We start from the raw sequence: 17,449 nt of genomic DNA, 5'->3' as shown, positions 1-17,449 counted from the left end.
CAACTCTTCACCCTCTCCAGGATTCTGGAGGGTTCATGGGAGTTTGCCCAACCAGTCCACATGTGCTTTGTGGATCTGGAGAAGGCATTCGACTGTGTTCCCCGGGGTATTCTGTGGGAGGTGCTTCGGGAGTACGGGGTACATGGCTCTTTGCTACGAGCCATTCAGGCCCTGTACAAACAAAGCAGGAGTTTGGTTCGCATGGCCGGCAGTAAGTCAGACTCGTTCCCAGTGAGAGTTGGACTCCGTCAGGGCTGCCCTTTGTCACCGATTCTATTCATAATTTTTATGGATAGAATTTCTAGGCGCAGTCAAGGGATGGAGGGTGTCCGGTTTGGTGACCTCAGGGTCACATCGCTGCTGTTTGCAGATGATGTGGTCCTATTGGGGACATCAGGCCGCGAACTTCAGCTTTCGCTGGATCGGTTTGCAGCCGAGTGTGAAGCGGCTGGGATGAGAATCAGTACCTCTAAATCCGAGACCATGGTTCTCAGGCGGAAAAGGGTGGAGAGCCCTCTCTGGGTCGGGGATAGGCTCTTGCCTCAAGTGGAGGAGTTCAAGTATCTCGGGGTCTTGTTCACGAGTGATGGTACAAGGGAGCGGGAGATTGACAGGCGGATTGGTGCTGGGTCAGCAGTGATGCGGGCTCTTTACCGGTCTGTTGTGGCAAAGAAAGAGCTGAGCCATAAGGCAAGGCTCTCGATTTACCGGTCGATCTACGTTCCCACCCTCACCTATGGTCATGAGCTTTGGGTAATGACCGAAAGAATAAGATCGCGAATACAAGCGGCCGAAATGAGTTTCCTCCGCAGGGTGTCTGGACTCTCCCTGAGAGATAGGGTGAGAAGTTCAGTCATCCGGGAGGGACTCGGAGTAGAGCCGCTGCTTCTTCACGTCGAGAGGAGCCAGCTGAGGTGGTTCGGGCATCTGGTTAGGATGCCTCCTGGACGCCTCCCTCGGGAGGTGTCACAGGCGAGTCCACCCGGGAGGAGACCCCGGGGAAGACCCAGGACACGCTGGCGCGACTATATCGCCCAGCTGGCCTGGGAGCGCCTTGGAATCCCCCTTGGAGAGCTTGTGGAAGTGGCTGGGGAAAGGGAGGTCTGGGCTTCATCGCTTAGGATGCTGCCCCCGCGACCCGAACCCCGGAGAAGCGGAAGATAATGGATGGATGGATGGAGTTCAGTTTCCAGATACCTAAGACAGAGGCAATAAATTTGAGTCAACCTGCCCTTGACACAGAGACAAGATGGAGTCCAAATGATGTCTAGAGTGAGACAAGAATGAGACCATTAATTTACTCTCTAAAGACCAAGACTAGACTTGAGTATCACAAAATTAATAATTAGTCCTATTTAGTTGGATTAAGTACAGAGCAGTATGGGAAACATTGTATAAAATCACTATATTTATACTTCTTGATAGTATTTTTTAGCACTAGAAGTTTTTTCCAACTTATCAAACTGTCCAAAAATCAAATATCGTGATACACATTGAGAATCATGAGAAAGTCTTCAAGTATCATATTACAGATTTCCCCATACTGCCCAACTTTACCATGCTGATAGCAGCTACTACTGTTTTTACCTCAGACGCAATTGCTTTAACTTAATCACCACAAGCTAAACAAATACGGATCTAGCTAGTTGCAGGTGCTGCACTTACTGGCATTTTCAACAGCTGCCAGAACACCAGATGTGACGTATGTGATCTACGCTCTCACCTCTCTCTCACTCATCTCCCAAAGCAGTCCTGTATGCAGCAGCATGCAGTCTGCTGAAACAATGAGGTCGCACCTTCCATTATTGCACCCCCTGCTCCCGCGTCGCTCTGATCCGCATCACTACACGACTTTTAATGAGCTTTTCATCTCTCCCTTTCCACCACGCCAGGTCAAACATCTCCTCTATTAATGCTCTCCCACTGAGATAGCTGCCTGATTCAACCTTTCACAGTTTTCCAATAAAATCATGATGACTTTGACAGTTGCATCCATGGCAGCATTTACTTTACCCAACCTGTAATCAAGACCAAACTGAGCAACAGAGGCTATAGACACCAGCACTGCAACAGGAACCAGTCTCTCCAAGATTAGTCAATAAAGCAGTGGCACTGTCTGATATTAAGTCATGTATCAACTGTTTGTTTTTGAAAGACTCAGTTTATACCACAAAAGCAGTATAAGCCCAGGGATATACATATCTTCCATGAGGTAAAGATGCATGATGCCACAATAATGATGGGAATTATGACTATAAGTCTACTGACAATATCCGTTCAATCACAACCCTATTTCCAAAAAAGTTAGGACACTGTGCAAAATGTAAGTATAAACAAAATGCAATGATGTGCAAATCATCTAAATAATACAAAGACAACAAATCAAATGTTGTGAAATGTTATTGTTTTTTGAAAAATATATGCCCATTTTGAATTTCATGCCAACAACAGGTTCCAAAAAAGTTGGGAGGCAGGTTTACCACTGTGTTTCATCACCACTTCTTTTAACAACACTCTGTAAGCATTCAATGTATCCTTAGTCCATTTTAAATTAGCTCAGGTCAAGAAAAGGTGGCAGCATTTCTGGATCCTGTTTATATATGGTTCCTTTTTTTGCATTTTTGAGTTTTAACTTGCATTTGTGGATGGAGCAACAAACTGTTTTCATAGACAGTGGTTTTCAGAAATGTTTCTAAGCCCATACAATGATTTTCTCTATAGAACTGTCTGTTTTTAGTGCCTCAGATTTATCACTGTTTTATCATTATCAACACTATAGTGAATATTCAAAACGCGTATGTAGGTGTAGGAAAATAAAATGGCTACAGTTGCTTTGTAGACATTACGACCCCTGGTTTCTATCAGCACTTACATAACTCTGTTGAAAGGGGCCTCTGTAGTGACACTGTAAAAGAACCAGTTTTGTTTCCCTAAAGAAGATGGATGGATGGAGGGATGGATAGATGGATAGATAGAATTGTTGACCACTTTGGGGCATGTACACAAAATTCAAGTTTAGATGTTCAGAGTAAAAATGTATGCAGAATTGTAGGCTAATTCTGTGCTTAAACTGATTCTTAAAGCTGCACCACGTAAGACATTGCTAAAAGTTGTGAAAAAAATGCATTAAATATGGTGTCAATGCAGTGTTGCTAGTCACTCTGTAAACCCTGATATTTAAAAGTCAGAGGTTTCGGGTTGGATTCTGCAGGAGTTTTTCTAAATTCATGTCATGAGTTCAGGCACAGAAAGTAAATCTGGCTCAATGTTTAGGTCTCAAACATAAAATCAACATCATACTGATGGAGATATGATAACAATAGATAATTCGCTTATCTCCTTGGAAGACATGTTTTTTGGTCAAGTTTTGACTAAGCTGTCTTTTGAATACTTTTTCAACGCACTTGCAATTATCAGATTCATCAGCTCGGAAAAGTAGTTCAAAGAACAACCGAGGTTACTAAATGTTTTTCCACATGTCATGTGCAATCTGCATTACATTTCCAAACTGCCAAAACATAGTGGAGCTTCATTAAACAATCTCTTACTCTCTATATGCATTTTCAAAACATTATACTTTTGAGTATCTCTGGGCACAAAAGCAGTGGGTAGCACTGTTGTACCACAGCAAGAAAGTTCCAGTTTGCAGGCCGGAAGACCAGGGTCCATTCTGTGTGGAATTTGCATGTTCTCCCTGTGTCTGCATGAGTTTGCTCCCACAGTCCAAAGGCATTCAATCAAGCCAATTGGACATATTATTTGCCCCTTGGTGTGAGTGTGTATGGGTGAAATACATAATAAAACAAACTACATTGTCGTCATCAGATTGTCGTCCATCCAACAAAATGTGCTTCTCATTTGCATAAAGTTCAGAAACTCTTTTCACACTCTGAACTCTAAGATCGGTTGGCAAAGCCAGATTTCAATTCCTCAGCCTCTAATTACATTAATACATTCTATAGTGGTTACTGAATCATCCATAGAGTTAAATGGCCAAGCTTTGTTTAATAACTGAATAATATCCCAAGGGGTTAAGATAAGTGCATATTTTCTCCTGTTTTCACATATCTTATATATGCACATGATAGACATTTGAACCATGCTAGAAGACATATAAAATATAATGGCCTTCATTTGCTTGAAGGTGAGGGGGCAAACAGATGATGTATTTGACATATAATAGCTGTAGAGCTATAGCTTTCCCAAATGGTGGGCTTACCTCAACCATGAAATTAGGACTGTCATATGAAGGATATGTTTATGCTAGAGGCACACGTACATTTGGGGCTTTATGATTTGATAAAGAATGCTTTAGCAGGGTTATATGTGTGCTTCATTTCAATGCAACTGCTTTATCTTTATCTATGAGAGGGGAGAAAATAGTATTCAGTGCATAAAAAACAGACATCCTCATTTGTAAGCACTGCATGTTCAGTGGAGTGGAATGTCACCAAGAGTGAAGGATGAAAAATGAAATGTGGCCAAAGTCTCCTAAAAAGAATCTTCTATGACTTTGCTGTATCTTTTACAATGCAATTAATGTGAATACAAATATGACACTGATCGCTGTGCATTATGTTCCACTGCAAATGTCCTGCTGTCAACCTGAATTTTTCTATGTATAAGCACTGAACTGGACCTGAAGCACTGTTTCGAGGTGCCACTCAGGTTCTTTACTTACGTATGGAATGCTCTCCTCCAGAGACGCAGTGCTCCACAGGCTAAGCATCAGCATCTTCTCTAGAGCACTGTGACAGGTTGTCGCTTAATCAAAAACATAATCTCCTCTAGATAGAAGCCGCTTTCCTTCAGCAATCTCGCTATCAGACACTCGCTTCTTTGCCCCCCTTCCATCTTCCTATATTTTATCTATCATCTTTCATTCTTCCTTGTGCCCACTCACTCTCTCTCCTTCAGTTTCAAGCTGACAGTTATCCAAGCAGGGAAGGTGGCCCCAGCACCACATCCCTCATCTGCACATCAGCCATATATTAAATCCCATGTGGAGAGCTGGGCTGAGTTAAAGAGCATTACAGTACCCCGAGGGGCAGCAGCTTATAAGGACCACCTCTTGCCTGCTAATAGCTTAGACACCTGAGCAGGAAATGTGAACAGAAACCATGTGGATTCATGTTGGATAACGATTTGGGGAGATGTCATGGGAAGTAACCCAGGAGGGGGTTAAGGTTATGCTCACTCCTTCTCTGTATGATGTACTGATCAGGTGTCCACTAAGGTTACATAGTACAATACTGATATGGCTTAAGGCTGCAATATGCAAATGAGTCCTCTGACTATTCACTAAATGTCTTACTTTTGTGCTGTGAACATGTTGACCAACCTCAGACATTTCATATGAGTTTCTGTGGGGGGTTTGATGAATTGTGTTTAACCACGTCACATCAGGGTCTCATGAATGTGTTTTAAAGGGTTTTTAGGGTTACTTTACATATGTATCTGTCCATCGTTCCACTGTGAAAAGACAACTCAACACTATGGGTCTGAAAGAAAGTGCAGCTGTAAAGAAGAGAGAAGGAAATAGAAAAGAAGATAAAGGAAAAAAAAAGAAAATTCACAAATCTAATAAAGAAGCTGTTGGTATTCTCAGAGCAATAGAATGACCACCCCAGAGTCCAGACCTCAACATTATTGAATGTGTTTGAGTTTACTTGGGTTCTATGCTTTGTGACGAAACTTTGGAGGTATGGAAAAATATCCCTGCAGATTTCTTCTGAAAAACCAAAGGCAAGCATCCTGAAAAAAAAGAAGCTGTAATAAAGGCAAAGGGTTGGGGCTAAATACTGAATCATTGGATATTATAGTTAGTTGTTTATGATTCTGTGTTTATGATTTTTTTTTGTTAAATATATGATTTCCATTTTGACTTTAAATTAAATGAAGAATGTCTATGACTTTTGCACAGTGCTTTCAGTCAAGAAGTTCAAACACTCAGCAATGCTGTCTAAATCAATGGCAGACCACACACACTTCAGAGGAAACATGTGCAGCCTTTATCCTACCAACTTGCATAGATACATTTGACTAATGACAAAAACCTCACTTCCTCTCAGAATAAATCTTTATTATGAGCTCCATACCGTACATGCACCATCTAAAGCAGTTTCTACTGCTATTTTACTCCAGAAGCCAGGACTACAGAAGTCGTTTTGGTCTTATTTGGGTGGGAAGAATGCAATAGTCTCTTTCAGTGTCAACACAGGACAACACTTGCAAATTGAGGACACCTGGTAATTGATATGGACCGAACTGAAAAGTTAGCACTCTCCTCCAAGGACACTGAGCTGTCCTGTAAAACTGACAACTCACTTTCTCAATCTGTTAACACACTGATATTACCAAGCACCATTGGTGCTTGTTGTACCTTAAATTAATACTCCAGCATTTTTCAACATAAGCTCTATGTGTCATCTGTATAACATGGTCGCTTTCATGAAGACAATGATTTTGATTCATTCCTCTTTTCTTTAAAAAAAAATAACACCTGACTTAAAAATGTGAATTGAAAGATGATAAGGAGCATCTTCAGTGGCTGCATGCTACAGGTGCAGCAGCTAGAGATTAGCATAGAAGAGCTGGAGTATTCCTTTAGCATACAAGTCACAAATTAAAGACAGTACACGTTAGATGTCATACACAGAGGCTAACTTTACACATGTAAACACTGGGGAAGCACTGAAATTTCTGCCATTGGAAGTGTTTGGCCAAAAATAGTCAACAATTTTGATTTGACCAAAAAACGAATCAATTAAAAGTTTACATAGGCCTACAATGAATTGTCTAAATGTTAACTTTATAAATAATTTAAATGTGATGAAAATAAGATAGACTGATTAAAAAACGTTTCCTTTGCTCTCCTTCGCAAGGCAGTATAGATGCTTTCAAACACACACACACACACACACATACACACACACACACACACACACACACACACACACACACACACACACACATTTTCTAAGCCGCTTCTCCCTCAGGCTCGCAGGGGGTGCTTGAGCCTATCCCAGCGGTCATCGGGCAGAAGGCAGGATACACCCTGGACAGGTCGCCAGTCCATCGCAGGGTGCTTTCAAGCAGTGCAGCAAAAAAATTTTGCCCATGTGGAACTTTTCATGGTTTCTGTCTGACTAGCAATTTGTAATCACTGTTCATGTCAAATATCAAGAGGAGGCACAATGGCCAGGAACCTCTCCATCAAAGGTTTGATGCGACTTAAAAACACAACATACTGCTCGATTTGCAGAATACAGCAAAACAACAGAATCACAAAGTATCTCTGCCCATGCTGATCCTATCTGTAGCCTCCCTTTTTTAATGAAAGAATTCACAAAAGACATTGGATTTCAGAGGCACATACTGAAGCTTACATACTGTTATAATAGCACATTTATAATAATAGCACAATAATTAGCACATTTATATCGCCCAGCTGGCCTGGGAGCGCCTCGGAATCCCCCTTGGAGAGCTGGTGGAAGTGGCTGGGGAAAGGGAGGTCTGGGCTTCATTGCTTAGGATGCTGCCCCCGCGACCCGAACCTCGGACAAGCGGAAGATAATGGATGGATGGATGGGTTTTCACTTTCTGTTAGCCTTTTTTTTGGTTTTGGGCACAGTGTTTTTAGACTTTCAGTTTTTACCCTTGGCCTAGTCTTTTCATTTCCAGTACTGATAAATGTAACGGGTTGTCTGAAGGCATCCTGTAGCTGTACTGTTCCACTACAAGGTAATTTAGGATTGGTCTTAACAGAATTTGGATGTGCTCATACTGGAATTCACTGATTCAGCTACATCCTAATCCAATACAACAACAATGAACCATCCAGAATCCCAAGCTTCCAAAAAAAGAGATCCATCACACAATCAGCTATTCCGCTAAACTGCCAGGCTCTCCACGGAATACTTGCACACCCCTCAGAATGTGTCACCATGGTGAGTGTGTGTTCCCACAGCATATGTGCAGTGCGGCTAGTAAACACCTCCGTTTGGCAGCTCTCTGCTTGCAGCGGTACTCTCCACTGTGAAAAAGCACATATGCCCCTGTTACACTGAAAACACTGATGTGATAAACGACTTTGCATTAATACACAGAGTTAAAGCGTGCTTGTATTAAAAAACACTAAAACACTGCTGTTCTGCACTCCACAGTTGTGAACCAAGCCTATTTCTGTGAAGGCAGACCTGGGAACTAGGCCAATCTATACAGACCAAAACACAATGTGCTAGAGATAAAGCTCACAAGGAAAAATACAATTAAACACAACCACTGGCATGGCCAAGCCAAGAAAAAGGTCAAAGCACTGAAGGAATTCAAATGTTGCTGCTCCGCGGGGGCATAGGCACTTGACATAAAACCTCAGGAGCTGTCACACCACTTTTGTCTGAGGTTGACTCTGGACCAAATGGACCAAATGCTCAAAACGTATGGACATAAAATAGCAAAACACAGACAGCCATGAAACGTACACTTACATAAAAGGAGAAATCCTTGTCAGTCCACTTTTTGCCTCATACATATGAACTGTCCTATTACAACAAGAGTGGACAGCTCGAATGAAGGCACTGAGGTCAGTTTTTTGCAGCGAAGTGGAACGGTTCACTCAAGCTTGGCTCACATACAGCCCTCCACAGTGACAGCCCTGCTGCGGCAGTTGCCACAGGCTTTAGTCTGCTTTCTTTTACCATCAAGGTCCATTTGTGAAGATGATCAGTCATGATGTAACTTAGCCTTGTAAAGACCATCATTCAATGCTCCATGATGCTTACATAACTCACACTGCTTGTAACTTGCAAAACATCTCATATCACTAATTAACTATTCATACAAATGCATCACCAAACTGAACATTTATGTTTTCTTGCATCACCTGAACATGGAATGAAAATAACACTGCTTTGTGGTATTTTCATAGATCACTCTAGCTCAAGAAAATGTAGACCACAAGTGTTGTAGTGCATGGTATGTCCAAAATATTACGTTACTTACATAATGACAAGTTCTCACTGTTTTGTTATATATATATCACAAAATATAAATATTAAATAAGACATTTTAGATGCTTAAATAAACCTATTTTTGTAGGTTAACTATGGGGTATTATTCTAGTAGTGTAGTAGTGGGTGGTATGGCCAAAATCTGATATCACAAGTATAAGTAAAATTTTGTTATATCACACAAAATATAGATATATTTAACATTTGTGGTGCCTTTTTTTTAACAGACCCATTTTTGTAGGCTAACAGTATTTATTCTAGCATACCCCTTTTTTAACAACAACAAGTCAGTTGGGACACAGCACCAACAATCGTTTATATAATCTTTAAAACTAACTTAAAATCTAAAATCTTCTATCTCACTGCACCACCAGGTTCCTAAAAAGGTTGAATTCTTCTTAAACTCTCTTTTCTCTGTCTGCAAGGATCTCAGCTACCGGCAGCATGTAAAGACAAGCCTTTGAAAGCAGTCCAGGTTTTGTTTACCTGACTGCAACAATAATGAAGATTCCCAAAAACAGTTGTTCCGCCCTGAGAGTTAACAGACAGCTGCTGGACACAGTTACAGGTATGCGTGGTCCTGCTTATGCTGATTTCCATAACTGGCTCTGGGCAGGGATGTACATGAAGGATTTACAGTTCCAACAAGGCGTCTCGCCCGCAGTTCTCCAGAAGGTCTGAGTTTTGGACTGCTGTACCAAGTAGGATAAATAAATCCTGTTCTTGCACATTTCAACCTCCACTGCTGTTTGAGGACATACAAACTGATTTTTCTATTCTCACTGATACAGTCCAAGGTGCAGTGCTCCAAGCAGTCATGAAAGGCTGTGCGATTACTCGCTCGCTCTCTTTCTTGCTCTCCCTCCATCTCTCGCGCTCTCGGAGGACTGCAGAGTAGCAGCGAGCGCGGACCTGCTGTCTGTCATTGCCTCTCATACTAGTCTATTTTTAGCTCGGTGCTCTATCCAAATCGTTGTGCAAATTAGGCAGAGCACAAACATTTCGAAGAGGACTGAAAATCCGCACTGCGTTGTTCCATTCTGGGCCATTTAGGATGTTGGATAAGATATGAATAATTTCTCCTTTTGAATCTAAGACCAGGCAGATAGGAGATGAATTGCCACTGCTAAATAATAATTAATTTAATCAACGCATATACAGAAATATGCTTTTTAACTTATTTATGTTTAACCTTCAACCAAGCCACCTGAAGAACCTTTAATTCATTTATAAAAAAAGAACATACTTGGCATGCTGTGCTACTGTTAGTCAGAAACGTTGCCTATCAGCGATGACTGAAGCCGTTTCATTTGTAATCCATATTCTGGATGTGGACCATGTGTGCGTACGTCAACTGCAGCAATCGTTCCATCCTCGTTAACCAATTTAAACTCAAATTAAACAGCTGAATGACTTTATAATCACTTTACAGTCAGACATGAATTTCACAGTAGATAAAGACTCAATGGAACCATCTAGTGCTAAGTGACATACCATCTCCAAAGGCACCAAGCCTGACACTTGACCATGCTTGCAGCAACAGATGTTTTCATGAGCCTGAATAGATTACCAAGCCCTTCAATGTAAAGGCATTTTACACAGAAAGCCTTCTATCTGTATGAACATGATGTATCTCCAACAGGTGGCACAGAAATAGTATCAATTTTACCCCCGTGTAAGCCACACTGAATTGTCTGCATAAGCAAATATGAAATGAGCTCAATCCATTATGAGCACAGCTTTGACTTCAACTGTGACAGTTTTGGTTAAGGAAACAGAATTTCTAAGCCTTAACTATGCCCACTAATCCATGTTTCCAATCCAATGTGTTCTCTGATGTGTGGGTGACATGACGTACTTGACCATATTATGACAGCAACAATAAAGGATAATTGGCACAGAAACAAGGGCTCCGAATCAGTGATCGAGAATCTCATTACTACCCAGGGTAAATGAAAAACAAAGCCCCCCCCCTTTCCATTCTCTCTCCATGTCTACTGTAATTTAGAAGACACCACATCTCCCTGTTAAAAGCACCAATATTGCCATGCTGTCCATATGAGAGAGAAATGAGGAGAGCTCTGATAATGAAACAGCACAGAGATGTGAGAATGTATTAAAGTGGCCATACAATTGAAAATGGATTTTTCCCTCACTTTTTTTGTTTTAAATAAAATACCTGGATGTAGTATGTAAGCAAAATTTCAAAACATACCAATAACTTCCCAGCCCACACAGCCCTTATATGTGTTTTTGTGATGTCACGAAAAACATAACACTTACATATATCAACATATTCAGCTGAGCCCCACTCGTTCACATTGAAGTTATAAAGGATGTTTCAGCCCGACTGCTTTTTGAGTGAGATACGATACCAGGCAACCAGTCAAATACAGTGTTCATTTTCATATCAGCTTTTAAGGCACAGAAACAAAAACAGCCTGTTTAATTCTATAAGGTAAAAAGAGTTTTTTTCAAATGGACATGTATGAATGAAGTATGAAATTTATTTAAACATTATAAGGGGACCTTGGACCACTTAAACTCCTTTTCAAGATGCACAGATCATGTTATTTACATTTTCCTGTCTTTATGTCTACAAATAAACCACTGCACATCACTGTATGAGTTAACAGCAACTATATTTATTAGTACGCATGATATACTCAAGAGCAATTCAGCTGCACTGTAGCACTTGCTCGCTACATGACAGATGGACTACTATTGTTTTGTCTGTCACGTGTCCATAGACTGTTGTCATTCAGTACTGATTGGACACAGAGGCGAGTAAAATCACTGCGAAACAAAACTTCTTGTAGTCTTGTCCAGTCAATGTGAACACTACACAACATGACACAATAAAAAACATCAAGGTGCAAGAAAGGGTTCTCTGGAGCAACATCACTTTTGGTGTCATCACTTGAAATTTTAATGAAAATGTGTGAGTATGAAGAACATTTTTAAAGTTTAAACCTCAATGTAATGTGAACGTTCTATACCAATTTTAAAAAGTCAGTCTCTTCTGAGAGTCTCTCATTTGCCATTATTTGTGGAAACCACTGTTGATGATTTAGGCACCTGGTGACATCCTGTAGTTTTTTTGGTACTGATTCGAGATCAATTATACTGTTTTATGAGATCAATATTTTGCACAAGGACATGCAATGTTTGGTTCTGGAATAAAATTTGCATTGTAAGCCACAGCTATTTGTTTGGGTTTATGTGCCACAAACAGTCATGATTAATCTTTCCATGACCAGTTTCCAGCCTCGCTTTACCCCTTTAAGTTAAACCGGCTGTTTTATTTACTGTGCCTTTAAAAAAGTACATATAGTTATGTTATAACTGGAGTTTGGGGGAATGAACATGCCTCTCCTTCTTCCAATCTATCTATTAATTCACATCCTTACCTTCCATTCCTGTGATGAAATATTTGCAATCCCCATAGCCCCCTCATTTCCTCCTTGTTCCTCAGTCCTCCATCACTCCTACTACAACTATAAGGGGGGATCTGGCCTTCTAGGCACAGGCAGAGGCCACTCAGAACTTCAGCCTAAGTTCTCAGAGTTCTTCCCCCTCCCAAAATCAGTCTTCCCTCATACTAGGCACAGTCTGAACCCACAAAATGTATAGATGTAAATGATCTCTGTCCCGTACTGTGCCATTCAAAAAACAGCTGGGGCTGAAACACTCCTTATAACGTGAGTAGGCGGGGCTAAATTGCTGTAGACTGGATTGTTTTGTGACATCACAAAAACAATGAATTCTGTTCATGTTCCATTCATGGACTATAATGAGAGATGAGGGTATAGCATATTTTTAAACTTTAATAGTGTTCCTAACCTACATAAAAAAAATTGCACTTTTTAAAATGCAAGAAAAAAATAGGTTTTTACATGATATGAGCCCTTTAAGATGCGTTCCACTACAGGCAGACCTGTCAGCCTGCTGACCACTAATAGTGAACCACACTAAAGACTAAACATAGAGGAAACGTTTGAATGCAAGCATGGATATAAACGACCATGATTATTTTAATTACACGTATTCACACCAATGCTGGGCCTAACGGGACACTTTCCATGACCGAAAGTAGTGCACACATTCACGCGGTCCAGTCTGGACGTTTAAAGCACTCACAATAACGAACATCACTTTGCAAACAGGACACGTTCACATGACATGCTCCTCGGCGCAATAAGCTCACCAGCGCTGAGGGTGGGCGCGCTATTCCACACACGCACTTCCCGAAAGGCACGCATTCCAACAGATTGGCGAGGAAAGTAGCGTGCGCCTGGCTGGGAAGAGGGCAGAGCCACTCTTCTCTCGCGCGAGCTGTTTACACCAGAGAGCTTCAACAGACGCTGCTCTATTGTCCACTTACCTGTACCTCGCGCCTCTTTAGCCATTCCGTTGATCGCGTTTGCACGCAGTCCAGCGAAGCGCCAGGAGCGCGTTTGGGCAGTTTAGTTTGGGCAGCACGCACGAGCTCTCTCCCTCCCCTCCCTCCTGAACGTCCGTCTCAGTGCAGTGGCGGAGAGGCGGACGACCTTAACCCCGCGCTCTGTGTGTCATGCTCTACAGGCGGCGGTCCGTTGGGTGGTGTAGATCCTTCTCGCAGGCTCGCAGCGCTCTCTCTGAGCTTTGGTGTGTGTGGTTGTGTGTGCAGACTTCTGTGGAAAGGCAGAGCGGCATGTCTAGCGCCGATGCTCGACTGCCTCCAGCGGCTTCCGTGCAACTGACTGACTGGCGCGAGCTCCGCTGCTTTTGACATTGTGACGCGCAGAAAATGCAAACTGCGCCCCGTCGTAATCCCACCCCCTCCACGCGCTGCCTGCTGCGGTTTACAGCGAAAGAAAGGACTGCTGTCAAAGACTTCATCCCACATCGACTGTGCAGGGACTGTGCAAGACTGCAGACAGGCTTGAAAGACCCTGCCCTACCAAATGACCAGCACTGTGGACAACACATGAGGGTTAACCCACATGACATCACTCTGTGGAGATCGTAGCTGAAGTTCATGCCCATCACCCCTGATAACACATGGCTGAATAAAGTTATTGAGCAACAGGTAAGTTTATATGAGGTAGTGTCCCACAGGAAATACCACATTTGTTAAATTCATTCTGATATCAAGTGTTTACAGCGCTGTTCCTTGCTAGAAGCAGTTTAAGCAGCTGCTTTGTGCTCCCGAGCCAACAGGACCTCGCAAGTATGTTGGGTATTTGACTTATTTTTCTAAATGCACTGTTAAGACCCCATTACCTCATTTTTTCATGCTTTTTATTTCTTTTTTACTAATGTCCACTGATGTTATACTATATTGCCAAACGTATTCACTCACCCATCCAAATCATTTAATTCAGGTGTTCCATTCACTTCTGTGGCCACAGGTGTATAAAACCAAGCACCTAGGCATGCACTACAAACATTTGTGAAGGAATGGGTCGCTCTCAGGAGCTCAGTGAACTTTCTGCAGAGTCAGACCTCCAAACTTCATGTGGCCTTCAGATTAGCTCAAGAACAGCGTAGAGTGCTTCATGGAATGGGTTTCCATGGCCGAGCAGCTGCATCCAAGCCTTACATTACCAAGCGCAATGCAAAGCGTCAAATGCAGTGGTGTAAAGCGCCGCCACTGGACTCTAGAGCAGTGGAGACGTGTTGTCTGGAGTGACAAATCACGGTTCTCTGTCTGGCAATCTGAACAGTAGTTATCTGACTGCACTGAGCCAAGTGTAAAGTTTGGTGGAGGGGGGATTATGGTGTGGGGTTGTTTTTCAGGAGTTGGTGTGGAAGTGAGTTTGGTGTGGAAGAACTTGACTGGCCTCCACCCGATAGAACACCTTTGAGATGAATTAGAGCTGAGACTGCGAGCCAGGCCTTCTCGTCCAACATCAATGTCTGACCTCACAAATGCACTTCTGGAAGGTCAAAAATTCCCCATAAACACACTTCTAAACCTTGGGGAACACCTTCCCAGAAGAGCTATTAAACACTATGGATTAAGAATGGGATGTCACTCAAGTTCATATCCGTGTGAAGGCAGACGAGTGAATAATTTTGGCAATATAGTGTATTTGTAAATGTGTGTGTGTGTGTGCGTGTTTTGTTGTAACAAAAACAGTCATTTATTTTTTACTTGATCATTGTCTAACTTCTCTTTATGCCTTAAAACCAAAAAGATTTTTTGGTTACAGTGCCTTTAAGATGTATGAATATAAATGAGCTCAATTCTAATTGGCTGCCCTGAATTGTGCCTTGTTCAAAAAGCAGTCCAGGTGGAATAATTCTAACCGATTTGTTCCTAATGACTATAATTATTATCTATATACCTAAATGGGTTCTCTGGAGTATAGAAGAACCACTTTTGGTTCCCTGATGAACCTGTAAATTGAATAGTTTCAAAAGGTTTTCTTGAAGAGCCATCCGTTCAAAAGATTCTAGAGGTAGCTTTTATATGAGATTGCTCCAAAGAACCCCTTTGGTCCCCTTTATTGTTGAGTGTAGGAGGTGTAGTAGGCTATGAATGAACATATACTGTCCTTCCCAGAAGCACTAGGCAGGTCAGGTCAAATGTTTTTGATGCCCTCATCCAACTTACTAAGTAATGCTGCAAACTCAATAATTAGTCTGCAGTATAGTTTTTGATCTCATAAGTACTGAACTTTGTTTTTAATAAGCATAAGGATATTGGTACTGTTACTGTGTATGCAGGAGTACACGACGCATGAGACTGAAAGAGTGAAGTTTTAAAAGACAATTTTATAAAGCTATTGTGTAGCATACAGGAACAAACAACAGCCAGAGTTGTAGTTTCTGGCCCTCTGCCAACCTTTAGAAGAGGAAAAGAGATTTTTAGCAGACTCTACGTGCTAAACAAGTGGTTGAGAGGCTGGACCGAGGACAATAACTTCACCTAGGTGTCTACGTTTTTATCTTCAAACTACGATTAAGCAATCAATAAAATGTGACGTGGAAATAGAGAAATAAATACAACAAACAGCAACTCGTCTGGTGCTAAGGGTTACTTCTCTATTCAAACTATTCAATCACAATGCAGTACATACTACAGTAACTAAAAGGAAGAAATACGTGTAGTTAGTTGGAAGTTTGTAAGTCTATGAATTGCACTGTAACAAAGTTGGATAGAAATGTAAGAGCACCAACTAATGAAACTGGATTTTATGATACTGAAACCTGGCTTAGTTCACATGGGGTAGTTTCCTTGAATGAAACTGCTCCACAGAATTAGGATTTTGTCCATACTGCATGGGAAGGTAAGAAGAAGGTTGGTCTAGTTGTTGTTTTTTACAGTATTTTTAATTGCATAAACATTTCATTTGGAACAGTTTCTTCTTTTGAATATCTTGCTGTTCTACTTAAAGGTCAGGAACCAGTCTTACTGGTGGTTGATACTGTCCACCCAAATACGCACCCTCCCTCCTACCAGAACTGTCTGAACTGTGTAACTAATCATGATAGGATTCTTCTGGTGGATGATTTTCATTTTCATGTTGATGAAGCATCAGACCAAAAAAAAAAGACTGAAACCCTGCAACTTTTAAACACATTTGATTTTACTCAGCACATAACTAGTCCAACACACACTCATGGTCACACATTAGATTTAGTTATGTCACAAGTTTTGTTTTTTATTAACATAAATGAAATCCTTGATATCGCTATCTCTGACCTCTGATCTCTATGTGTTTTTTATTGTGTTTTGTGGTAGAGTAATAAAAATGAAGAAAAAGTGGTATTTTAACACATCAACAGTAGCTGCTTGTAGTAATGCTCTCCATTGTGAACCTTCTCTTCCTATTAACTCAAAAGTGCATGACATGTTCAGTGTTTTTAACTGTGCACTAAGATCTGTTCTAGATAGTGTTGCACCAGAAAAAAACAAAAAGAAGTCCTTGACCACAGAAATGCAATGGAAAAATGAACAGATAAACCAATTGAAAAGGGACTGCAGCAAAGCAGAGCAAAAATAGAGGAAAACTAAGCTAACTATTTATTATGAAATTCTTCAAAATTGTATTAATGTTTATAACAATGCAGTATGAACAGAGAGACAAAAATACTGCTCAAAACCTATTAATGACTAATTTAACTAATGATTATGTCAACATCAAAATGTAATGCTTTTGTATTATTTTTTAATACAAAAATCTTTAACATTTGGTCACATTTTATAACTACAAAACAGCCAATAGTTATTTATTCAACAGCCAAACACTATGAATAGTTTTAAAATTACTGAGAGAGAACTTCAAATTCCTCCATCTGTGTCTTAGATCCTATTCCAACACCATTTTTTAAAGAAATATTTGACACTCTTTGCCCAAGTGTGTTGAACTTTGTAAATCGTTCTTTGGAAACCAGTACTTTTCCAGATACACTCAAAACTGCAGTTGTATGACTACTATTGAAGAAAC

The 17,449-nt window shown here is 41.1% G+C and overlaps 1 protein-coding gene across 2 annotated transcripts in view; it reads right to left on the bottom strand.

The window, feature by feature from the left end:
- pitpnm3 (PITPNM family member 3) overlaps nucleotides 1–13,859 on the bottom strand; it is a 119,235-nt gene extending 105,376 nt beyond the window's left edge. Inside the window, exon 1 of one of the 2 annotated variants that reach the window (XM_017694926.2) lies at nucleotides 13,396–13,859. In XM_017694926.2, the coding sequence (XP_017550415.1) occupies nucleotides 13,396–13,420 (25 nt within the window). In that variant the 5' untranslated portion in view covers nucleotides 13,421–13,859. Of the gene's footprint in view, nucleotides 1–8,489; nucleotides 8,510–13,395 lie in introns of those variants that run through there. The other variant, XM_037546658.1, reaches the window with a different exon arrangement.
- Between the last annotated feature and the right edge of the window lie 3,590 nt (nucleotides 13,860–17,449).

The sequence above is a fragment of the Pygocentrus nattereri genome, chromosome 17, assembly GCF_015220715.1.
Source record: "Pygocentrus nattereri isolate fPygNat1 chromosome 17, fPygNat1.pri, whole genome shotgun sequence".
Taxonomy (NCBI): Eukaryota; Metazoa; Chordata; class Actinopteri; order Characiformes; family Serrasalmidae; genus Pygocentrus; species Pygocentrus nattereri.
Note: the sequence above shows the minus strand (reverse complement) of the source record. Positions and strands in the feature narration are given on the sequence as shown.